Below are 27,026 nucleotides of genomic sequence, written 5' to 3' on the forward strand. Positions count from 1 at the left end.
GCCAGATTTCAGTACAGTTAAAGTTGTGTCCAAAATTAGTTTTTTGCCAAGATTACTAGGATCTCAAACAGGGAATTATGATGTATAACCCTGCCAGAATTCAAGGTAGCTATTATATAAGCTAAATATGTTTTTACCCTAGTTAGTTTTGTTTTGTAGTTTGCTTATAGATGGTTTAAGGATTGCCTGTTAATGTTTTAAAGAGGTACTGCTTTAAGAACACAACCTGGGTCAACATAAGATAAGGAGTTATCACCTACAGGATAGAGAGATAGACATTAAAGCCCAGTGCTCTTAATATAAGGCTGTTAACTTATTTGCTGGATGTTTAAGATTAAGTTTTAAAATTAAAGTTAAATTAAAAGGGCCAAGAAAACCAATATTTGGCTCTTGCCCTCTAAGTCAGTCTGAATCAGGGAATAGGGGACTTCTCCAAAGAGCTTTGCAACTCTAGGCCACATAACCTCCCGATCAGGGAGATTAATGAGACCAGTGGAGGACAAAAAGCCAATCAGTGCATTTGCTGTGAAGAGGAGGGTCATCACAAAAGGGAGACATCCCTGATGCTTCCAAGGGAAGCCACATGGTCAAGCAAGGCCTGGACCCATCCTAGCGCAAATGGCACTAGCAGAACTGAGAAGCTGCTGTGAAGTTCCCCGAGGACTCCCAGGGAAGCTCAGCTGACTGTTAACAATAGATAAAAACAAAAGTCAGTTTGACTTGCTTCATCTTAAACACTTAGCAAAGACAGTCAAAGCCAAAGCACAGCTGTTCCTGGGCATTTTAAATAATAATAGTTAAATGTAACTTCCAAAAATAAGTAAACTGGAGGCTACAAAAGAGATTCTCAGATAAAAATGCTTGATAACTATCAAAAGGAACTGCCAGAGTAGTTTTTAGTTTAAGGCCTTTATTTCTAACCTACACAGGTAGGCTTAGTGTTTGCAAGTATGGTTATCCAGCCCTCAGTAACAGAATTAAAGATTTCTCTATTAGACACAGAGGCCATACTAGTAAAAGGATTTTGCAAGACCAGATGACATTAAATTATTAAACTATATCTTGAGGGAAAGAACGTCTGTAACCCTAAAAGTTAAATGTTGTGTTTACATCCCTGACATTTCTGGCAATGTGACAAATGTCCTTAAAGATTTACATGCTCAGGTAGAAGCCAGGTCCTCAGCAACTTTGTCATGGAAACAATATCTTAGCTCCTGGTTCTTGGTACTTCCTAGTGGAAAACATTGTTAGTCTTTGTCTTTGCCATCATACTCATTGGCATATTCCTGTGCTATGGCATTTATTGCTGCATCAGTATGGTTCCAGTACTAATGAATTCTTGTTTCTCTTATAGACCATCCATCACTCAAATGGCCCTCCAGACTATTACTTCTCAATCAGACTTCTATCATGGACCACTCGATAGACCTGATTTTTAAAGGGGGACTCCAAACTGCTTGCCCCACATCGTCCCTTTTCAGCCTGAAGAAGCCAGAAAGATCTTCTTCGCCCCCCTTCCTTACAGCAGTAAGGAGTTCCCAAATTAGAGGGGGGAATGAAGCCAGATTTAAAGTTAGGTAGTCAGTGTAGTTAGATAAATCGGGTCTAATATCGAGTGAAATCTAAAATGGAGGCCGTGCGGAGAATGACTCAGGGAAAACACAGGACAGACAACTCATGGAATGTTAATGAAGTCCCGAAAAGGCCCTAGGCCAAAGTCCACCTCAAAGAAATGCTAATGAACAGCCCCCAGCAAAAAGGTGCTGACTCAGAAGTCCTTCCTGACCAGATTACTTCTTTGGCCCACCTGTGTCCCACCCCTCGGGCCTTCCCACCTACATTCCATCACTGAAAGAACTATAAAAAGGGGAGACAACATCCCTTCCATGGATTCCACCTCTTGGGTCCCCTTCTTCCTCCGGGAGAAGTCTTTTCTGCTGTCCTTTAATAAACTTCTAATTTCTACTCTGACCTTGCCTCGGTGTGCTTCTTTGGTGTTATTCTTCAACATTGGGGAAGCAAGGACTCGTCACCAGTCAACAGCGGTAACAGAAGGCCGTGTGCGTGGCGTTCCTGGGGAGTGCGGAGAATAAAGGAGTTCCTGTTTTGAACCTGCAAGGCTGTGTGGCTGCTCCGTCATTTTGTGCCCAGCCAGACTGCGGCACCCTGCCTGCTGGCACTCCCTCCCTGGATCACCTGGTTCAGGTAAGAGGGGTGCATACCGCAGCTTGCTTCTAACCAACAGAAGGTGGCACTGGCTTCTGTGACTAGATTACAAACTTTGTGGATCTTGTTTTGCTAGTAGACCTTCTTGGTGCCTTAGCTGGCATCCTCAATGGAGCAAACAGCCCTGCAGAGAGGGCACTTGTTTGGGACATGAGAAAGGACTCCAGCAACAGTATCTAGGAACTGAGATCCTCGGTGCAGCAGCAGATCCTTCCAAGCCAACCTCCAGATGAGACTCAGCCCTGGCTGGACCTTGTTCTCAGCCAGCAAGAGAAGCTGCATCAGAGGAGGTAGGTACCGCGTGGGCAGACTCCCAACCCACAAACACGGGATGGCCATTAGTGTCATCTAAGACTAGTTGTGGGAATTGGTCACACATGACAGGTAACTAATGCACTCATGTATGTGCATTTGAAATTTCCATAAATATTTTCTCCCGTCGTCAGGGGTAAACACTATCAGGCTGAGACCTGGACTTAGCATACCTATACGACGGAACACTTACCTGTGAAAGTTTCTCCTACAGAGAAAATGCAGTGGAGCTGATAAGTCTGTGTGTCCCTTTAATCAGGAAAAATGTCAACGGTGTTAGGCCCTGAGAACGGGGCCCACAGGACCCCACTGTGGAGAGTCAAGTACTGTCCCACCTCAGAGGAGTCTTCCTGGAAAGTCGAGTTTTTTTCTGCAAACCCTGGACCCTGGGAGCAGCACAGGCTGAGACAGCCAAGAAGCTCTGGGAGTCCAAAGGACACCTGGAAGTCGTGGTCCCATATGGCAGCCCACTGGCTTGTCATCAGGCTCTGAAGTCAACCACCACTTGGGTCCTGACTCGGGGGCTGTGTGCCTCATTTCTTCATCTGTATGATGGAGACCTTAACGGACACACCTCGAGGGGCCACAGTGATGGCTTATCAATATAAAGGGACTAATAAATGGGATTTCTCTGGTTTTAAAACTAGCTTTAGCAACATAAATGTGTGCATATGAATTATAAATGTGTGGCATATAGCGTGCTCTAGTTCAGCCCCCAGCACGCCCCCTTTCCTCCCCCCCCTGCCTCCCCTGTCCCCTTCCTCTACTGATGGTCCTTTCACAGTATGGCTTAATCCTGTCCTTACATGAAGAGTGGTCTCCCCAGGAGAGATGGCTGTTCTCCAGGCAGAGAAACTGATAGGAGCCCTTGGGTGTCACCTGGTTGTATGCTGGACTAAATGCACATTTTTGAAAACTCCTTGGCTTCTTTACAACTCTGAGAAGATGGCAGCTGGAACTAAGAGATAAATCGTATTAGTGGGGGGGGGGGGATGGGCAGGGGGAGCAGGAGTCTTTACATTGTTTTTTTCTTCTATGAATTGGGAAAATAACACTGACACTAGGTCCTAGAGGGAACACTTCTGTCAGATTCTGGAATGTCTAAATTCGTAATGTTCAGAACCAGGGGGTTACAGGGCATCTCCCCGGCTATGCTGCTGAAATCACTGCTCTCGTGGGTAAATAACACTGCAGTTAAGCCCTTCCTGTATGCTTCCTCCACAACACTGAGATTCCTACTTCAAGGGCAGTCCTTAAGCACAGCTGACCGGCACCCTTGGGCACTCTGAGTTTTATTTACCTTTCAGTTCTAGTCCTCAGCCTCCCTGAAAGCCCCCCAGGGCAAATTGGAGACTGGGAAATCCATTCCCCTGTCCAGGGCCTCTGACACCTCATTCTTTCCCTCCAACCCTTCCTCCCTGACCAGCCTGTGGCCCCTGGGGAAAAAGGAGACTAACAATCACTGTTGGCTGTAAGTAGGAGATTCAAAAGGGTCACCATCATGCAGACAGTCTAAACAGTCCTGGTAACACAACAGCCCTGACCCAACTCAGCCCAAAGACTGAACCCGAGACCTAGGGTGGGAGGAGAAGGAACAGTCAGCCCTGTTCCCCGAAACTCCTGCCGCCCCCTGTGTTGGACTCTGGGGCCAACTGACACCATCCACCAAGAGCAGGAGGGGAGGTGGTTTGGGATGCTGAGAACCTGTGGCACCCAGTCCTCTGCACATCTAAAAAGAAGACCTTAAATGACAAAGCCTGTCCCCAGCATTTCCTCATACGTCATTCTCCATATCCCAGTCAGGAGGCTGCATCCTCACTACTCATTCACAAATAAAGAAACCGAGTCTGAAGAGATTTCATGGGTTCCTCAGGGTGACACGGCCATAAGGAGGCAGAGCTCAAAGCCACTTCTCCCTCCAGTGCTGAATTCTGGCCCTGATGGATCACCACCTGTCAGCTTCATAACTAGTGGGAGAACCCAGCCCGCTGGAATGTGGCGTGGAGAGACGTAAAGGGAACCTCATAGCCGGATGTCACTGTCGTCACAGGAGGGGCAGATGCCCTATTAGGGATCTTTCACGCTCGGCACGGTTGTCTTGATTTGGCTTTCCAACTCTTTCCCGCCCTGTCCCTGCTCCCACGCTCTTTTGAAATCACTCTCTTACCAAGCCTCTGCCACCAACGGCTTAGTCCTCAGCTGTGCCGAGGAGAAAGGAGAATGAAGGCTCTTCCCAAAGGCAGCAGAGCCAAGATGCAAAGGGAAGAGACTGAAATGTGTGAGCAAACTGGGAGAGGGCGCTTCGGGAGGACTGTCCACCCCAGCCGAGCAAATGATGCTCCAGGAACCAGCTCTAAGAGACTGAATGCAAAACTTAATCAGGTGCACGGCATCCAATACAACCAGATTTTGGTGGCAATCAGGCGTCTGTTTCCTAATCAGTCGAGAGATCCCTCTACACAGAATCACAGCTTTCACTCCCCAAGTTGCAAAGACATCAGGCGAGTGCTCCCGTCACCGGCTCACCCTCCTGTTCAGCTCTGTCTCCCTTTTAGATCTGTAAGCTCCGAATAAGCCGGTGCACATTCCTGGAAGGCTCATGGGTGGAATTCCACTGACACCTCTTCTGGCAGCCAGGCAGCCCCTGTTCTCCAGCTGTTCTCATTTTCCTCAGCCAGAGGGAGATGGGAACAGCTGACGGCTTTACTCCTAAGCTCTCTAGGCCTCATCATTAGCACATCTCGAATCTCGCCCTGGCAGCTGCCAAGCCAAGACTAACACGACAGCAGGAGGGCAGCTGACCGGCTTTATGACAGTGTTGGGAGCATGGGAAGCTGGGAATCATGCCCCGGGGTTAACTCATCCCCTGCTTGACGCCGGGATCCACTCACTCTCTATGCCAGAAGGTGGAAGTCTGTGTCGGGTGTTCGCACCACCGTATCCCCAGCTCCTGACACAACTCTGGGATTACAATAGGCAAAAACAAATATGCAGACTAAAAGAACCACAGCATCAATACTGGGGACCTCTCGTTCTGAAAACATGGTGGGCTACATATTCATTCCTATTAAAACATATAAAAATATGAAAGGTGACAGCATTTTTAGAGGACCTATGTAACTGAACTAGAAAGAAAGAAAAGGAAATTATAGGGAAAGAAAGAAATTTGCAGCGAGAACCCTGGACATTGCTGATGCCATGGGCATAGGAGGCCAGTGGCTACCTCCTAGAGACCAGGAGCTCTTGGTTTAGTGACAAGACATATGACCTTGAAGACAGGAGATAGAGTAGTACTGCAGCTGAGACCCTTGAGTAACACCGGGGCTTTGTAAGACTGTCCTTGCCTATTTTTCCAGGACTAGAAAAATATACTAAATGCTCAAGGAAGCAGCAATGTGGCTTATCTCTACCCAGAAGTCTGGTGAGGGCCGGGGAATCTCCCAAGAGAAACTGAGACTTAAAACCATTGCCACGTGGGGGGGGGGGAGACCAAAATTACAGTAACCATGTGGTGTAAAAGTCCCAAGGCGAGAGAGTCACACAGAAACTGCGCTCAGACAAGTGTGAGTAAGCTCTACTTCACAGGAAAGTCCCTGGATTTGTACCATAATCCAGCATGCAGAGGACTCCCATGGAGGGGGCAGTGATGGAGGGGAAAACACTGAAAGTTTACAATTCAAAATTGTAAAGCATTAGAAAAGATAATCCATGATGATAAAGAATCTACATCCTAAGCACTTGAGATGATGAAATAATCTGAAAGGGTAACAGTATATCCTCCGAAATTATTGAATACATGAATAAATACAATGAAACCATAATGAAAGTCATTGAAAGGACAATACTTTTTAAAAGGATCTAGCAAGTTTGATAAAGAACAGAATAAAGCTTTCATAAGTGAAAAATCACAGACATTGGAAAATTTTTAAAAAATTAAAAATTCAATAGTTTAAAAGCAATTTAGACACAGATTAAGAGAGAATTGGTGAAATGGAATTTAAAAGTTGTAGACATCACCTAGAATATAAAGCAAAAGGTAATGAAGAGACAAAGAGAAATTAAAAACAGAATGACTAGTAAGTTCCAATCATAAATAATAACAGTTCCAAAGGAGGTAACCGAGAAGAAAGGGCAAGAAGGTCATTGAAGAGATAATGGCTAAGAATATTACCTAATTGACTGAATTTGAAAAGTACAAAGCCAGATATATATATATATATATATATATATATATATATATATATATATATATATTCCATATCAAAGCAGATGTTAATAAATGATAGAAGCACATGTGCACACACACAGGTACATACATGCACGCACAAAAACAACAAAGAAATACCTTGATAGCCAGCAGAGAAAAAGGCAGTTGTATGACAAAGGAATAATCATTAACACTACAGAGTTCTCAATTATCACAGAGGCCAGGACACAACGCCTGTCATCTGCTCAAGGAAAACAATCGCCGGCCTAGAACTCAGCACAGAGCTAAGCTAACATGCATGAAAAAGACAAAAGGAACACTTCCCAGACCAACAAGTGCACAGGCTTCCTCTTAGAGACTGCCCATGGAGGCTACTCATTGTAATAAGGAGCACACTGAGTCTGGAAGCAGAGTGGTGTAAGAAACCATGATGTAAGATGGGAATTGGTCACGCTGGATAAACCAGAATAACCTGCACTGCTAGACACCACAAGAGCCTCCTACTGCCTCGTGGAATTACCTGATGAGTGGTGCCTTTCAAGAGGGTAGAACTGATACCAGACAACAGTGATTAGGAAAGTGGAAGGAGCAACGAGAAAAGCATTAAAGCCTGCTCAGCCAGACTTGTTGAGAGCCACAGCCGAAGGGGCCCCAGCAAACTTCCAGCTGCCAGCAAACTTCCAGCTGCCGGCTGATGATTGGCTCACAGCGGCCCCAGCAACATCTAGCTGATTGGCTCCTCGGCCCCAGCAACATCTAGCTGATTGGCTCCTCTGCGGTGATGCTCATTGGGCTGTTTCCCTGCCCTTTCAGACCACGGAGCTGCTCATTGGGGGACTTTTTTGGCTCCGCCCACGTGACCCAGCCAATCGGCCTCAAGAGCAGGAGGATTGTGGGAGGTGGAGAGAAGCTGGTGTGGGAGAGAGAGGCTTGTGGAAAGCCGGTGGTGGCAGTTGAGGCTCTGAGGGTTTTTCCTGAGAGGCTGTTTTGTTTGGCGTGTGTGGTTCTAAAAATAAAGTTAGTTTCTTTTGACAAGTGGCTCCTGATTGTGCCCAGCCAGACTGCGGCATTTGGTGGCTCGCACGGGGAGCGACTGAGGGTAAGTGAACTGCTTGCCTCTGAGGGCAGGGCGAGAGGATGGGTAGCCATTTTAAGATTCTTCTTTTGTTATTTTGTTTCACTTTTGTTTTAAGTTGCCTGTCCCTGGAGATGTGTAAGATGGAAGAAAAACCGCTCACATCTGAGGAACAGATAGGGAGAAAGGACGGATGGACATTTCAGGAGGCTATTATAATGATTTTGTGTTGTTCCAATTTTGTTTCACTCTGTTTCAGTTTTGTTTGGCGTCATCTTGTTGGGTTGTATTATAGTAGAAATACGGGATCAGAAATTAGTAAAAAACAAACTGAAAGAGTGTTAAGTAAATTGTTAGAGGAAGGAGGCATCTCAGTAAAATCAAGAACAATCAGGGCATACGTTGATACAATACAAAAATGTAGCCCATGGCTTTTTAAGGAGGAGTTGTTAAATACATCACAATGGAACCATCATGGTGAAGATTTTAAAAGAATAGAAAAGAAAAGCCCAGGGACTCTGCCAGTTGGCACATTGCCATTGTGGACGTTCGTATCTTGTTTGCTTAGTCCAAAGCCTTAAGTTCAGACAAAGGTAGAGGAAGGAGAAGACATATTGATTCAAGTAAAAGAGAAGGTCTCTCAAGTTAGTCAGACAGAGGAAAAGATTCAAGTAAAAGAGAAGGCCTCTCAAGCTAGTCAGACAGAGAAAGAAAGTGTAAAACAGAAAAAGCCATCAGGGGGAAAGTTACAACAGGAGACTGCTACTAACACCTTTCTATCACCAGAGGACGTAAGTGTCCAACTAACAAGGCCACCTCCATATGCTGGGAGGTCCCCAACCCCTGCAGTTGATAGTTGGGATCCTGAGACAAGATCTCAAATATTAACATGCCCTGTATTTGAGGCAGGAGGGCAGCGATTTTACCAAGTTTTAAACTTCAAAACAGTGAAGCAGCTAAAAGAGGCTGTAACAACCTATGGTCCTCAAGCACCCTTCACTGTAAGCATGGTCGAATCCATTAACAACTTGAACATGACGCCAGCAGATTGGGCTAATATGTGTAAAGCTGTGCTAAATGGAGGACAATACCTGTTATGGAAGGTTGCCAATGAGGAATTTTGCAAGGAGACGGCTAGGCGAAATGCAGCAGCTGGTTATCCTCAGAGAAATCTAGATATGTTGTTAGGAAAGGGACCTTATGAGGATCAGCAGCAACAAATTGCATATGATCCTGGCGTATACGCACAAATTGCTGCAGATGCAATTAAGGCATGGAAGACTTTACAAGGACATGGAGGTTTACAAGGTCAATTATCTAAGGTAATACAAGGAGCTAATGAACCTTATGCTGAATTTGTAGATAGGCTTATTCAAACAGCTACCAGAGTTTTTGGGAATACAGAACAAGCAATGCCATTACTAAAACACCTGGCTTATGAGCAAGCGAATCGTTGGTGCAGAGATATCATTAGACCATGGAAACATGAAGATTTAAATACATATATTAAATTATGTAGAGACATTAATGAACAAGAGCAAGTCGTGGCAGCTGCAGTAAAACAGGCTTTAGATGCCAGAGACATTAATGAACAAGGGCAAATTGTGGCAGCTGCAGTAAAACAGGCTTTAGATGCCAGGCCAAGAACATGCTACAATTGTGAACAAACAGGACATTTTAAAAGGAATTGCCCCATTGGAGGAGGGTTTAACAAAACTAGGTATCAAAGGAGTAGAATACCAGGTATTTGCCCACGATGCCGTAGAGGGAGACATTGGGCTAATGAATGCCGTTCTCAAGCCACCATAGAGGGTACTCCATTATCAAAAAACGAACAAGGACCAGGTGTTTATCCACGATATCGTGGAGAAAGTCATCGGGCTCCATTGCCAAAAAATGGACAGGGGGGCCCAATGCTCCGGGGCCCAAAACCACAAATATACGGAGCACTGGAGGAACCCAGCAACCCCATCAGGGTAGTGCCCAGGACACATTGTCCATCAGATCCCTCATCAGACAAACCAGAGGGAGCGCAGGGTTGGACATCTGCGCCTCCGCCAGAGCAGTACTAACTCCAGAGATGGGAGTTCAAATCATTCCCACAGGGGTGAAAGGACCTCTTCCCAAAGGAACAGTAGGCTTATTATTGGGATGCAGCTCTTCTACTCTAAAAGGACTTATGATAAGTCCTGGGGTAATTGATCCCGATTATGAAGGTGAAATAAAAATTATAGCCAGTTCTCCAAAGGGTATATCAGTAATTTCACCAGGAGATAGAATAGCACAGTTACTAATAATATCCAGCCTACATGATAAATTTTCCAGTCGTACTGTAGAAAGAGGTTCCAAGGGATTAGGCTCCACAGGTGTAGATTGGGCTATGCTTTCTTTAAATTTAGATTCTCGCCCCATGCTAAAACTAAATATTCAAGGACATGAATTTAATGGGCTACTGGATACAGGTGCAGACCTTAGCATCATCTCTCATCAAGAATGGCCAAAACATTGGCCATTACAACAAGCCACTCAAATGCTTCGAGGCCTAGGAGTGGCGAATAATCCCCATAGAAGTGCAATCGTATTAGATTGGAAGGATCCTGAAGGATGTGAAGGAACTATACAGCCATATGTATTGGATCATCTTCCCGTAAATTTATGGGGACAAGATGTCCTAGATCAATTAGGTTTGACATTAACAAATAACATCAACCAAAATGCACCCACTATTATGACTAGACAAGGTTTTAGGAAAGGAAAAAGATTAGAAAAACAAGAACAAGGTATAGCAGCACCAATACAAATAGATCAAGGAACAGACAGACATGGGTTGGATTTTCAGAAAGGGCCACTGAGACAATAAAAATTACTTGGAAATCAGAAAGACAGTATGGGTTCCTCAGTGGCCCCTGACTAAAGAAAAGATACAAGCAGCCCATGACCTGGTCAAACAACAATTAGCAGAAGGACATATACAACCTTCTGTATCTCCCCATAATACTCCCATTTTTGTCATCAAAAAGAAATCTGGTAAATGGAGATTATTGCAAGATTTAAGAGCCATTAATAATGAGATGGTTATTATGGGACCTGCTCAATCAGGGATTCCTCAGTTGTCTGCTTTGCCAAAAACCTGGTATGTTTTAGTTATAGATATTAAAGATTGTTTTTTTTCCATTCCAATTCATCCTGAGGATAGTCCACGTTTTGCATTTACTATCCCTGCACTGAATCATGAAGGTCCTGATCAGAGATATGAATGGAAAGTACTCCCTCAAGGGATGGCTAACAGCCCAACTATGTGTCAAATTTATGTTAACAAAGTAATCCAGCCACTTAGAAATCAAAATCCTGAACTACAAATATTTCACTATATGGATGATGTATTATTAGCACACAAAGATAAAAACACATTGCTAGAATGTTATGCCACACTTACAAACTTATTAAAAAATTATAATCTAGAGATAGCAATAGATAAAGTACAATTAAATTTTCCAATTAATTATTTAGGAGTTCTATTATCCTCAACCATGGTCCGTCCACCAAAAATTCAAATACGAGTAGATCAACTCAAATCACTTAATGACTTTCAAAAGTTATTAGGAGACATAAATTGGATAAGGCCTTATTTAGGTATACCAACAGGAGAGTTGGGACCTTTATTTGATATCCTAAAAGGTCCATCAGATCCAAATTCACCCCGAATGTTAACGCCTGAAGCAAGAAAGGCATTAAAAATCATTGAAACATATATGGAAAATATGCATTTGGATAGAATTGATATAAGTTTGCCTTTATTATTTATTGTAATACCAACAAAAAATATTCCTACAGGAGTATTTTGGCAAGAAGGTCCATTATTATGCATACATTTATCTTATTCTCCTAACACTATTCTTACTAGGTATCCTGAGGCTGTAGGACAATTAATACTCAAAGGAATAAAAGCAGCAAAGGGAGTGTTTGGAATTTCTCCCAATAAAATTATTACTCCATATACTATGAATCAAATTGATGAGTTAGCTAATGAGTTAAATACTTGGGCAATAATCATGTGCAAATCTAATGTTTCATTTGATAACCACTTACCGTCTAATCCTTTATTGTCTTTTTGGTCATTGCATCCTGTAATTTTTCCAAAAATGACAAGAAAAACACCTATCATGAATGCTCCAAATATATTCACTGATGGGTCAAATAATGGTACAGCAGCAGTAGTTACCCCTGATCAAACTTTTACATTTTTAGTACCCAAACAATCAGCTCAAAAAGTAGAGCTTAATGCAGTTTTACAAGCTTTTGTGATGTTTAAAGATTCTGTATTTAATTTATTTTCTGATAGTCAGTATGTAGTTAATGCTATAGTATCTCTTGAAGATGCTGGTAGGATTTCCCCTTCTTCTACTGTTTTCTCTTTGCTTTCCACTATACAAAGTCTAATCTGGGACAGAAAAGATCCATTCTTTATAGGACATATCAGGGCACATACAGGATTGCCTGGAGCCCTTAGTTTGGGCAATGATTTAGCAGATAAAACTACACATGACATACATATTTTCTCTACACTAGAAGAAGCTATAAATTTTCATAAAAAGTTCCATGTCAATGCTAATACTTTACAAAAGCGTTTTAAAATAACTAAGGAACAAGCTAGACAAATAATAAAACAATGTCAAAATTGTGTGACCTTTTTACCACAAGTTAATCTTGGAGTCAATCCTAGAGGATTGATACCTAACCATATTTGGCAGATGGACGTCACACACTTGCCAGAATTTGGAAAATTAAAATATTTGCATGTTACAGTTGATACTTCTTCTGGATTTTTGATGGGCTCCCTTCATGCCGGAGAAAAAACTAAAGATGTTATAGCTCATTGCTTACAAAATTTTGCCACTGTGGGTGTTCCAAAACAGTTAAAAACAGATAATGCCCCTGGTTATACTTCTACCTCTTTTAAACAATTTTGCTCAACATTTGGCATTACTCATATAACAGGAATCCCATACAATCCACAGGGACAAGGCATAGTTGAAAGAGCTCATCAAACTATTAAAATGTACTTATTAAAGCAAAAAGAAGGAATTGGGAAGGGGTATATATTCCCCAAAGATAAACTTAAAATAACCCTTTTTACTCTAAACTTTTTAAATTTGGATTCATCAGGACTTAGTGCTGCGGAAAGGCATATGTGTCCAAAAAATGTGCATAAGCCCAAGGTACTTTGGAAGGATATTCTAACAGGACAATGGAAAGGTCCTGACCCAGTAATTGTCTGGAGTCGGGGGTCTGTTTGTGTGTTTCCACAGGGAGAACAGCAGCCGATTTGGATTCCAGAGAGATTAACCAAGGTCCTGACCCAGTGATTGTCTGGAGTCGGGGGTCTGTTTATGTGTTTCCACAGGGAGAACAGCAGCCGATTTGGATTCCAGAAAGATTAACTAAAGCGATTTCTACAGACCAAAAAGAAGATGATTTGGCTCAAATCCATAACACCCGATATCCAAAACTCCAGTTTGGCTATTCTTACATCCGCAACAGAACCAGGATGCTTTTTTCAATATCTATTTTATTATTGCCCTTTGCCATATCATGAAGTTCTATTTTGTTTTTTGAGCTCATACAGACCTAGGTTAATGTTTTGCTGATCAGTTCTATTTTTTGACTATAGAGTTTTTAAACATTGCAATGGAGATTTCACCTGTAAAAAGTTATAAGGCCTTTACTATAATGTTATGTGTTGTATGTATTATATTATGTGTGCACACTTGTGTTTTGTGTTATATGTTTGAATGTACGTATGTCCATATATCATATATGATTAGCGCTCATGATAAAATGGATCCAAATTTTTTTTTCACGTGATTTATATGGTTTAATTTAAATTGGGTAAACAACTGTTGAGGATTGTTTTAATATGTAAACAAAAAAGAAGGTTAACAGATCTGTTTGTTTACTTTCACCTTTCCTTTTCATTATATTTAATAATTCCCTTAAAGATAATGTAAATTGTTAAGAAAATTGTTTTCTTTTAGTGCCTTCTGTAATGTTACATAATTTTTTCTTTAGCCATTATTGCCAGAATTCCTATCTTCATCCCAGTGCCGGTGAAGACAATGTAAATTGTTAAGAAAATTGTTTTCTTTTAGTGCCTTCTGGAATGTTACATAATTTTTTCTTTAGCCATTATTGCTAGAATTCCTATCTTCATCCCAGTGCTGGTGAAGTCAAAGATAAAACCAATCTACAGCTTCTACAATAGCCATCACTGAACTGCTTGCAGAACTTGCCTGGACACATTGTGAGCTCACCTGTATGCATTGTGAACTATCTGTTGGTGCAGCGACTTGTGGTAGTGTTGGGGTATTTTTGCTGATGATGTCATTGGTGGTACAATTTTTCCAAAAGGAGCCGTCAATTGGCTTGGTGTATCTTCCTCCCTTCTGCTTGTCATGATCGTCCAGCTAAAATTTGGGGGCCAACAGAGGTGAGGCAAAGAACCTCACCCCCCCGCTGGTACAAAGACCTCTCCACAGGTGTGGCTGTATTCTGGACCGGTAGTCAGTGACGGGTAAGATCCAATTGCAATGGTACCAACCTAAGGACCATATGTACTATTGGACAACCTAAGGCAGGCACGGTCCCTAAGCCACATGCTTGTTGTTTAAACAGAGAGGGGGAGATGTTGAGAGCCACAGCCGAAGGGGCCCCAGCAAACTTCCAGCTGTTAAGAAAATTGTTTTCTTTTAGTGCAATTGTTTTCTTTTAGCAACATCTAGCTGATTGGCTCCTCGGCCCCAGCAACATCTAGCTGATTGGCTCCTCTGCGGTGATGCTCATTGGGCTGTTTCCCTGCCCTTTCAGACCACGGAGCTGCTCATTGGGGGACTTTTTTGGCTCCGCCCACATGACCCAGCCAATTGGCCTCAAGAGCAGGAGGATTGTGGGAGGTGGAGAGAACTTGGTGTGGGAGAGAGAGGCTTGTGGAAAGCCAGTGGTGGCAGTTGAGGCTCTGAGGGTTTTTCCTGAGAGGCTGTTTTGTTTGGCGTGTGTGGTTCTAAAAATAAAGTTAGTTTCTTTTGACAAGTGGCTCCTGATTGTGCCCAGCCAGACTGCGGCATTAGGAAGGAGCAACGAGAAAAGCATTAAAGCCTGCTCAGCCAGACTGACTGTCCCAGAGGAGGCCGGAGGCACTTATTACCTCTATCCAGACTCTCAAGTGCAAATGTTAAAATTTAACAGTACTACTGAAATGTGGCAACAGAATAGGTGACCTTCAACAGAACTAGGAGAAGGTGTAAATGACCCTTCAGCAACATAATAGGAGACAGAAAAGAAGAAAAAGGTGTCTAAAAATAGTAAAAGCTATTCTCACTATAATTGAAAAAATAATAGCAAGGACAGTTGCAATCACTGCTTCTGTGCAGCCCTGTCACAGAGATGCTAGCCAGCAGGGTCAGCAAGACCCCCAATGTGCAGCGCTGAGCACTGTGCAGGAAGAAAGGCAATCTCACCAACTTCTTCACATGATAATTCTTACAATTTCTATGAAGTCAATCTACAAACTAGAGTAAATAAACATTAAGTGAAAAATCCATTCACAAAAATAAGTAAGAAATGAACCATCAATTAGAACTTTTTAGAAAAATATATTCATGCAGAAAACAAGAATAGCCATGGTTGGTGCATGCTGATGCTGAACAATAGGCAAGGGTGTCAACTGCCGTCTGCTCCTTTAATTCCCGTTTTCAAAATGCTTAAAGTTATCCACATTAAAGACTGAACATTTTAAAGCCCAGTGTGGTACCATCCAGAATGACAACAATACAGTAGGTACTTGGGGTATCTAGATATATATTTTATGAAGATGTGTAAGAATTTTTGGAAGAAAATTATTTCGATCTTATAGAATAACATTAAAAAGAACAAATAGAGAAATGAGCACATTCGTGATGGCAGTCTTAATGCCATAAGGGTGCCAATTCTCCCACAAAATTAACCTTTAAGCCTGCATGGAGTATTTTGTAGAACTTAGGAAGAGGATTTCAAAATTTGCATGGAATACTGCACAGTTTGAAGCCTAATCAAGACAGCTTCCAAGGAGAAGAGGAGGGGAGACAGCCTTGTTAGGTGGTTAGCAGGCGCCAGGCACAGCTCAAAGCAATTTCCCTGCCTCTTCCCCTTGGTCCTCATGACACACCTGTGGGTAAACTCTGCTGTGGGCACCGCTTCACAGAAGGCGAGCAGTCTGGGGAGAAAAGAGCATGCATGGGTTGTCTGAGGCCTAGGGTAACCAACCAGCCCGTGTGCCCAGCCCCGAGAGGTTTCCTGTGACAAGGGATTTTCAGTGCTGAACTTGGAATGCTGGGCACTCAAGCGTGGTCAGTTACCTTCCCAGCAAGTACTCAGCAGAGCTGGTATGCAGACTCCACCAGCTGACCCCAGTTCCCCCTTGTGTACCACAATGTACCGACCAATCTAAACACATGACAAATATGAAGCATGGGACACTGAAAATGGTATGACATCAGAACAGAATAAATAAATAAATAAATAGTCCAATGGAACCCAGAAGCCTATCTGTCTGTACCTGGTACTGATCAGAAGAGGAGAAGAATTCAACAAAAGTTACTAGGAGAAGTAGTTATCTGACAACAAAAAAGAAATAGAACCTGACCTCAAAAAATGAATAGAAAATAAATTAGACTAAAAGTGAATGGCAGAAAGTTAAAATTTAGAAGAAATTATTTTAAAAATCTCTTTTGTAGCTCACAAAAGAGAGAATTGTTGAAACTAAATTTTAAAACCAACATGGTCAAGTGATAAGTACTTCAAAGACAAAACAGAAAGAATGTGCAAACACATGAAAATAATCTGAGAATCTCCAGTAATCAGGAAAATGCCAGTTAAAACAATGAAATAGCCAGCCTATCAAATCTGAAAATACCAAGTACTGCCAGATTTTGGGTATCCAAAACTTTTTGTATAATAATTTGAGCCACCAAATTGGAAAGTAACTTAACAAACTATATTAAAGTAGGGAATGGGTTACTCTATGACTCAGCAATTCACTTTAATAGACTCCCTAGAACTCACACCTGTGCGAATGATACAGGAAGCAGAAGGCACCACTCCAATATCAAAGAGTTGGAGAAAACAGGTATTTACCAGCAGAACATGTGAGCATTCATTCTTTTTCACTTAGTGAAAAAGAGCAAGAAAGCTGAACACATGTAGCAACGTGAGTGGCCTTAGATATGTATTGATCTGGAGCTGGGTTGTGGCTCATGGTAGAGCGCTTGCCTAGCATGGGTGAGGCACTGGGTCCGATCCTCAGCATCAAGTAAAGATAAATAAAGGTATTGTGTCTTTCTACAAATAAAGAATCTATTTTTTAAAATGTTGATTTTTTTTGGTAATTAGAACAAATTTTAAAAATTTAAAAAAGAAAGAAAGAAATATATATTGATTAAAGAAAAAACAAGTTGTAGAATTTTGTCAATACAGTAGGGGGTCATATGACTAACATTTAAATCCAAAACCAATATCAGATATTGATTAGAGTGTGTGTGTGTGTGTGTGTGTGTGTGTGTGTGTGAGAGAGAGAGAGAGAGAAGAGGATGGGCCAGGGGAGGGGAGGGGCCTCAACAGATCTTCAACATTTTACCTCATTAAATTTTTAAAATCCTGCACATAATAAAATCTAGTTGGCAAGAATATAAGTGTATAACTTATTGTACATGGTTTTTTTTCAATTTTTCAATTTTCTATATTTTATGAAAGAATGAACAATGAGGCCCAAATCATTTTCCATTCATCATCTTCATGGTCATATGTCAAATTATACTGAAATTGGCTGAAAAAAAAAAAAAAAGGGATTTTAATTTAGAAAACTTACTTGGCAGGCTCCATTTCAGAAGTGCGCCTATTCCACAAGCCAGAGAGCAGGAGCACTTGCAGGTACAACCCAGACTAAGCCCAACGCAGGTTCCCAAGAACACGACAAACACCGGGATTAACACCAAAGGAAGCTCTTTGACGAAACCTTGCCACCAGATCACAGGTGGCACAAGGACACTGCTAAAGCAACGTGGGAAAGGAAGAGTCTTCAACATCAGTGTCACTGGACCCATAGATCAGGCCCAGTCCACGGAACTGGCCATCTGATCTACAGTAGGATCCAAAAAAGAACCACGGAAAAAATCTGAGGCGGCGGCTGCTGAGCCGGGAGAGGCCCCTGACGAGTGCCTCAGTCTCAGATTCTGAAAGCTGGCGTGAGCGCGGCGTCACCACTGCCATCCATCCCCCTGGGACACAGGAGTGGGAGTACCCTGTGACTACCACTGATGTGCCAGGATGCAGAGACTTGATCAAAATCGTGATTCCAGGCTCACCCCAGGCTGACGGCTGTGCTGACTTGCTGTCGGTGCTGGTGAATTGGTACTGGTTTCTCCAGGAACGGGCAGCCCACCAGCATGCCTCCCGGCCTTCACACTGGGTATGAGACAACTAACTGTTGACAGTAACAAATCGAATTCCATTGAGCCACCCTCCAGCCAGAAGGAACATGAGGAGATCACTAAGGAAATGAGCACCCACGTTAAGAGTGGCTAGAACCCTGGCAGCACTCATGTCCCTTTCTGGTTGGAATGGTGACAACCTGCTGTTGTCCAGGGCTAATATGCCTTGGTTCAAGGGAGAGAAAGTCACATGAAGAGGGCAGTGCCAGTTGATCCACATTTTGGAAACTCTAGATTACACCCTACCACCACTCGTCCAAGGGGCAAGCCTCTGTGTCTGCCCCACAGGACGTCTGTGACATTGATCTGAGTGGCACTGTCCCAGTGGGCCAAATGGAGACTGCCATTCTCAGCCCAGCATGGTGGTCACCTTTGCTCCAGTCAATGTCACAACTAAGGTAAAGTCTTGAAATGCACCATGAAGATTTAAGCAAAGCTCTTCCTGGGGAGAGTGTGGACTTCAGTGTCAAGGATGTGTTTGTCAGATGGTCACTATGGCGACAGTGTAGGTGACAGAAAAACAGGGCACCAGTGGACTCAGCTGGCTTCACCGCTCAGTTGATTATCCTGAACCAGTCAAGCCCGTCAGCACCGGCCGTGCCCCCGCACCACACAGCTCACACTGCTTGCAAGATTGCTGAGCTGAGGGGAAAGGCTGGTACCACTCTGGAAATGAAGCTGGAACACAACCTGAGAGTCTTAAACCTGGGAGGCCCCCTGTCATTGATGGCAACTACAGTGCAGAGAGCTCTGCTCACTCTCCCCCTCTGTCCTTCTGCTGTCCGTGAGACAGACAGTCACCACCATGACATCAAAGTATGACAAGAAGGCTGTTGGAGCTGGTGAGGTCATCCATTCTGCCCAGAAAGCTAAACAAATACCAAATCTAACCCTGTCACCCTGTCTTAACCTATTTAATAACCAACCACTCGGAGCCACATCTCAATGGTCATGTGAATTGCTACTAAAGGACAGGTTAGTGGCAACGAAGCATCATGATACCTTCAGAAGAAAAGGAGGATGTTTTGTGAATCATTTGTGTATTTGTGTGTGTGTGTGTGTGTGTTTGCATGGACATTTTAAGCTATTTGTTTTTAAAATCAGTGCTCTTTTATGGAAACAACTTGACCAAAAATCTGTCACAGAATGTTAAGGCCCACTATAACAAAGTTTAATGAGGAAAAAAATAATAAACAAATGAAAACAAACAAGCAGAACCTGGTTCTCAGATCACTCTCAGATTCAAGTGAGCATAGATCCCAAGACAAAGGCTCAAATCCTATCTTGGCTTTAATTACAAACACAAAACAAGGAAACATTTGGTTAAAGTGTGGGTCAGTGCTCACCATGCCCTGCTGGGGGGAAGGAATGTGCAGGGACATGGGCGTTCCAAGAATGGATCATCTGAACCAAAAGGGGAGGCCAGAGCTTCCCGCAGTTGCCTGATGAAGCTGCCCGATGGTTTTAAACAGTCCTGAGTAAGCTAAGCTCTTAACGTAGCCCTGCGATGACCTAAGAGCTTACAGGATAAAAAATATCAATATGAGGCTGGAATCTTTGGCTTCTCCACCTCATCTGTCAACAGAAGGCAAGGTAACCAGGCATCGAGCAAAGCACAAGAAAACGGAGGAAAAGTGACCTGCAGAAAGTCTGAGATGGAAAGGCCAGCCTGTCAGAGGCAATATCTGAAGCACACATTTCAACTGGAAAACAGAGTTAATTTGAGCTGCAGTGTCATTCGCTCTGAAACCCAACTAATTCTCCACCTCGTTGCCACAGGTGTTATTGTGATGCCAAAGAGAGAATGCATCTTACAGAATGTTCACCACGGCCTTAGAGATGCCCTCACATCCACCACGCTGCAGATGGAGTCCTCTTCGGGAGCTGAGGGCAGTACAGGGAAAGTGGCAGGATTCTTACACCAGGATCGTGTGAGACGAGCACAGCACCAATACAGTGCCTGGCACCAGTGCATTCCATCAATGTCCTTGTAGGCGACCACAGGCTGATATGACAACTTTAGGGTTAATAAAATGCACAGAAACTGTCTTCTGAAACATTCTGTCTAGATGATGTTGATTTCCCTCCTTGATCCCTGAGGCCTGGAGATATAGTGCTGACCAACACTGCTCCCAGTGGGCATCCACCACAAGGCAACAGGGCTGGCCAGTGGGTACAGAGAACCTGAAACTGCTGCTCACACCTGCCTTGTGATCACTGTATTGCAGAACAATGTAGCTTTAAAAGGCTCCAGGAACACACTCTGTACAAAAACATGGGGTTTTCTGCCACAGTAATGAGTTCATTACAGCATCATGTACATCAGGAAGAAACGTGCTTCATTTCTTTAAATGATGTAGCATCCTTCTTTATTTTTTTTTTTTTTTTAGTTTCCACAGCTGCAACACTTATCTAATTAGGTATATGTTGACTTGGAGTTTTTAAAGATGTTGGAAAGAAAGCTTCAAAACATTTAAAAGTGGATTTAATTTTTGTTTCCACAAGGAAGGAATAGAAAGAGCCAAAGGACAAGGGAGAGGAGGAAGCGGTTTCTGTCTGCGGAGCATAGTAATAAGAATGTGGGCCAGCTTCTGATGGGCATGGCAGATTCACAGGTGTTTATCTGTCACCACCTGAAATCCTACAACAAAGGAATACTCATCATGACAACAGCCAAGACCTGGGGAGAAATAACATCAGGGAAGAGGAAGCAGCAGCTTTGAGAGATGGAAAGAGACAGAAGAGTAGAGAAGAAAAAGCTGGAACGGACTACTACTCGAGAGAGGAGAGGAGAGGAGAGAGGGACGAAAACCCTGGAAAGGCTCAGGAAGAGGGCCCTGGACACCGCTACGGGCCAGTACAGGTGGGGCTAAAAGAGCAGCCGAGGAGAGGTCACAGCCCTAGGTCCCTTGCAAAGCCAGCTCCTCCAGGGGCCTGCCCTCCTTCTGCACAGATAGGTATGCCATAAGCAGAGAAGTTTGAGCTCACGGACTCTCAGACACAGAGGAATGTCAGTAAGTGCCAAACTAAAGCAAAAGGATTAAGTGAAAACAAACAACAACAACAAAGCATTATGAGATGACATCATCTTTACCCTGTTCCCCTGCTCAGCTCACAAGCCTACAGCCAGGCGTACCTCTCTCTAGCCAGAGGCCAAAGGACTTTTTAGACAAACTCACCAGCCTAAGGGGTGGGGCGGGGGCTGGGGGTGGAAATCAGGGGCATTGGAGGTTTCCTGACAAGATAAAGGCCTACCAGTCAATAAATCCATCTGTGGAAGCACCGGCACCTCCAGTAGCTCATCAGCATCCTTTATTAAATATTAGAAGAGAGCCAAAAGTTGCATTTGGGGAAAGTCAGAGATGATGACAAATGGGGGAAAGAATCTCATAACTAATAGTGAACATAAAAAATACACTCAGTTAACTGAGATCTGGTAGCCACTACAAAAAAAGAATAAGACAGTATAATAAAAGAAAAAACACTCAGATAGCAAAAACATCACTTAGAAATTAAATATATGGTAGCAAAAATTTTAAAAGAACAAAAAAATTAAATTAAATAGAGGGGTTGGAAAATATAGCTAAACAACTATGCCAGACAATAGAACAAAAATGCAGAATGAAAAATAGATTAGAAAATTGAAGAATATTTTCAGGAGAATGAAGAAATAATACAAGAAAGTATACTAGAATTCTACAACATGAATTTTCAAGCTGAAATAGGTGACTGAGTTCCCAACACATTACTGGTAAGAATTTCACTAACATACATCATCGTGAAATGTAAAAACCACAGTGACAAAGGGAAGATAAAGCTTCTAGAAAAAGAAAATACAACATTTAAAGGATTAACAATCAGAATGTCATTAATTTTTCAAGCAGTAATGGCCATAAAGACAACAAAGAAATACTTTATAAAATACTGAGGAGATATGGTTTTCACCTTGGTATTTTATACCCAATCAAACTAGCAAACAAGGATGGAATGACTGGAAACTGTACATATGTATTTGTACATATATACACATACATGTACATAATGTGTATACACACATATGCATGCATGGTGTAACACATATATGTTCCTATCTTTTCCTTACTCACAGAATGCTGTTTTGTTTGAATCACAAAATGTGTATAGCAAAAAATATTACTTTTCTACCATCCTATGCAGCAAAAGATGGCCTCGTCATAGACTGGCCAATGAGATCATGAGAAAATCTGCCAAAAGGCTTATGATATGATTTTCCTGATAAAAATAAAATTGACTGGCTCTGTTATCTCCCAAACGCTCTTCCTTAGGAAGTTACTGGAAGAAAATAAGGAACAACTTAAGAAAAAGTTATGGTGCTCAAAAAATGGGGGATCCAACATGGGAAGGGAGAGAGAAGAATTTCCAGCATCTTGATACTAAGTCATGAAACAACAGTTGAAATGTATACCTACAATGTAGCCTGTTCATGTTGGAAGGGGAGGAGGGTAAAGGAGTCCAGGAAAGACGATACCAAGTAAAAAATAAATGATTAGTAGTTCATCTGGTGTGTTTGCTCGTACTGAAAGGAGCATTGTAGTATATTATAGTATTTCCAGAAAAGTTGGAGATAAAGCAGAGGTTGTGTGACAAGAAAAAACAAAAACCAAAGTGTTTTTCCTGTTCTCAATCTCAATACAGAAGGCTTCACCTCTGATCACCGAAATATGTAGGGATTTCTTCCCATTAATAACCAGTTTCTCAGTGAACATTAACTGGGTGTCCTAAACTTTAACTCAGTTCTGACACTATCTACCCAGAGATATCTTCAAAGGATCTTAACTTATGATTAGCACTTCAGATGCTAATCATAGTCTTAGGTTATCACCTCTACTTCTAATCAACTGGATATAAGTAGCAAACAAACATTCGAAAAGAAAAGGCAACTATTAACTCTAGGGAAAACAAGAAATTGCTATAAATAGGGGTCTCATGATTAATTTTCTGGGATAGTTCACAGAACTCAAGGAAACATGTATTATATTTGCTGGTTTATTATATTAATGAAGGCTACAATAAAGGATGTACATGAACCCTTGTTGGAAAATACATAGGACAAAGGAAGGATGTAAAACTCCCATTCCCTCCAGGTGGCCTTCACATGTTCAGCAATCTGGAAACTCTCAAACCCCATCATTATGGGTTGCAATGGAGATTTCATGACATAGGGATGATTGATTACATCATTGGCCATTAATGATCACTGGACGTTGAGGTAAGGCTGAAAGACCCAACTCTCTTTCACTGGTATTTCTTCTGGTCAGCCCCAATATCCTGAAGCTACTTGGAATCCACCCCTTCCCGAAGCCACTAGTCATCTTATTAACATACAAAAGACACTTATCACTCCAGAGGTTCTGAGGAGCTATGTGCCAGGACAGAGTCCAAATATTTATTATTTATTATGTCATAGTATCACAGTTTGGTACACAGAAAACAAAATGAAAGTAAAACAAACAAACATACAAAAAAAGAGAGGCAACTATTAACCCTAGTGAGAGCAAAAAAGTTGCAAAAGGGATAAGAGTTATAGGACACTGCCTGGCTCAACTGTGAAAGATATTTGCAAAGTCTTCATGGTGAAAACGTTGAATTTTTAAAAATTATGGCAACACTATATTGAGAAGTTGGAAAGAAATATTGAGGTGTCTGTGGTAGAGTAAGCAGAGTGGAGAATAAGATTAGAAAGCGAAACAGGAAGTCATAAAGAGGTTTTGATTTTCTTTCCCAAGGGTGAGAGAAAACCATTGATGAATTTTAAACAGGAGACTAACATGATCTAAATCATGATTGAAAATAGTGACTTTAGCTATGGCATTGAACACACCATGTCAGGAGAAGAGGAAAAGTCAGTTGCTAGTGAGTAGGTTGCTACCATAGAGATAAGAGTTTCCTACAGAAGGAATTTTTAAAGCAGCCTGGATTGGGGAAAGCACATTTTAGTTGGAAGGATGTGGACAGATGGGAATATATGCTGGAGTTTGATTGCTTAGGATGAGGAAGGGGAGACTCAGGGTGACTTCCTAAGTGAAGGGGAAGTAGTCCAGAGCTTGTGCCGTCCGAGCCAGGCCTCTGGAGAAGGAGAAGGACATTACTACTGAACTGGGAAGACTTGAAAGGGGAAGCCCTTGGCAGGAGGGTTTGGAGTCCAGAGTTCTGTTTTTGGACCTGATAGGATTTATTTGTCACAGAAGGTACCAAGAGGGCAACTGTGCGGAACTCAGGATAATGGACAAGGCTGGAGGAGGACCCAGAATGTGCTCTGCCTTCAACGAGTTTTCATTCCTTTTGCCATCATGAAGAAATGTTCATTTTGTGTTTCTAAACAACCTCAATGACACGATTGGAAGGCACTGATTAACACTTGGTACTGAGAATCCAAGGGTAAAGAAGCAATGCATGGTTTCCATCTGGGGTCACATCTATTCTAAGGAAAACTCTCTCCACCAAAGTTGTAGTCATAAAATGATAAAAGCCCAATCCTATGAAATAATTTCCTATGGTTCACTTGATTTAATAGACATTTTCCTCTAACAAACACCTATGATCAGCAGACTTCTGTTTTTGTGAATGGAGCATGTTCCAAATTAAAGACCACCTTATGCACACTTTGGGACTGTTTCTATTTTTTTTTTTTTTTTGTAAGTTCCTTTACAATAAACATTTCAAAAGGACCAATTTGTAAGACTTTCAAGACACTTTTGACTACTGTTATTTTCTTTTGCAGGTCATGGGGTTCCTCAAGAGTCAGCTGTGTTCTTTCTGGGCTTTCTCATTCCTTCTTCCCTTGTGCAATCCTTTTATTTGATCACTAATTCCCAATTTGGTCTTTATTGCTGTGTGGATTTTAACAAGAACCGTGTTTTAGCCACATTACAGTAGGCATGGTGGGGGCGGAGGGTAGCAGTGGCAATTGCGAAATAAAACGTACCATAAAGTGGTAACGGTTCGTGATTGAGGCCAGTTGTTGAAAAATAAATGCCTGTTATATAGAATCATAGAAATGTGGAGTTTGAGGCCAAGGCAAATCATTCTTTGGTGGGCTGACAGCGCCTCTAGCGGCAGAAAGAAGGCGACGGAAGCGGGGACCAGAGGAAGCTCACGAATTTTTAAAAAGGCACCTGCTGAGCGAGTCCTCATTATGCAAACAAGATCCACAGGTGTCCGATTTTAAGGGGATTCAACTCGAGAAAATCCAAGTCTGTAAAACAGCTATAATATATGCACTTTGATTTAACTCTGAAATGAGGATCGCTTTACACGACGTTGATGTAAGCGAATACTATGGTAAAGAATCTGTGGATAGACAGATGAATTTGGCTGAAGTTTGGCCGCTGCCTACAGCTAGGAAGTGAGCTGAAAAGGGCCGGGAGGGATGTAGTAGGTAAGAGAGTCAATTAAAAGAAAAGAAAAGTAGGGAGACCACGGAGAATCCCAGCAGGCACCGCTGCGGAGGAGGGTCTGGTTCACCTGCGTGGCTACTGCCCGTCCCCCAAGTGCATCGGTGGGGAGGCAGGGAGTGGAAAGAAAACCTCCTCTGAGAAGGTTGACCCAGAAGTTGGGGTGGGGGGCTCACCACGGGACAGGTTCAGTAAGATAGCCCCACGAGCATCATTCGGGGCGACACGTGTAACTGTCAAGATATTGAGACGTTAGAGCAAATGTCACCCAAGAAGGGAGGGGACGGGGAAGTAGCCCAGAGCTTGTGCCATCCGAGCCAGGCGCTGCTGGCTGCTTCAGGGCCGCGAGCCAAGTGTCCCCACCTTTCCCCTGGGAATTGGCACCTGGGAGGGGATCGCCTCGCGGCTCTGGGCACGCGAGCCCGGGGCTCCTCAGATGCGCCCCAGTGCTCCGCCTCTCGGGGTAGCCCGGGCACTCTGCAAGCCCCAAAACCCAAGCAGCGCGCGGTGCCCCGGGCGGGGTGGCAGGCAGCCTCCTGGGCTCGGTGACTTACCTCGGGCTGCGCGGGGCGCGAGCAGAACCGCGGCCAGGGCGAGCAGGAGGGCGCGGGCGGGGGACGCGAGCGGCGGGCGCGCTGCCATGGTCGCCAGCCTTCCGTGCAGCAGCTCTCGGGGCCCGGCGGCCAGCACTGCACCATCCCACGCGGGCGGCGAGCCGGGGCCGGGCGTCGCTGCCGGAGGGATTTCCTGCTGCAGCGAGTCAGCTCCGACCCCCTCGCGCAGCGCCCGCGCGGAGAGGAGCGAGTCTAGCTTTTCATTTTTTTAAAAAAGTTTCCCCGAGTGTGCGTGCGCGCGCGCGCTGCTCTGGCACGAGCCAGCCTTGACCGTTGCAATAAATGAGCAAACTGTCCGAGTTGGCCCGGGGACGAGGAAGATCGTTAGTGAGAGAAGGCAGGCCTGTGAAATGGATCCACGGCCAACAGTCACCGTTCTCATCACCACGGAACAAATTATCGTCTCCCCCGCGACCCCTCCCGCCGCCGGCGTCCCGCGGGTCCTAGAGACCGCTGCGGGGGCCGTGCCCGCCAGGGTCCCGCCCAGCGCCGCGGCTCGCCCACCCCAGGGGTGGCTGGTGCAGGGCGCCTCCCGGACCGCGCGAGCCGGCAGCACAGACGTGGCTCGGTGGCGGCTCGGGCCGGAGCGCACACATCCCCGCCCCGGGATGATGTGGCCGCGGGGCCCCGGGCGCCCGG

General features: G+C 43.6%; 1 protein-coding gene across 1 annotated transcript in view; it reads right to left on the bottom strand.

Moving 5' to 3' along the window:
* Adam12 (ADAM metallopeptidase domain 12) overlaps window positions 1–26,824 on the bottom strand; it is a 326,149-nt gene extending 299,325 nt beyond the window's left edge. Inside the window, exon 1 of the mRNA XM_046448791.2 lies at window positions 26,328–26,824. Within this exon, the coding sequence (XP_046304747.1) occupies window positions 26,328–26,415 (88 nt within the window). The 5' untranslated portion in view covers window positions 26,416–26,824. The remainder of the gene's footprint in view (window positions 1–26,327) is intronic.
* Window positions 26,825–27,026: the final 202 nt, after the last annotated feature.

Source organism: Marmota monax, unplaced genomic scaffold (genome assembly GCF_021218885.2).
Source record: "Marmota monax isolate L192 unplaced genomic scaffold, Marmota_monax_Labrador192_F-V1.1 WCK01_AAM20220418_F8-fsc00076, whole genome shotgun sequence".
Taxonomy (NCBI): domain Eukaryota; kingdom Metazoa; phylum Chordata; class Mammalia; order Rodentia; family Sciuridae; genus Marmota; species Marmota monax.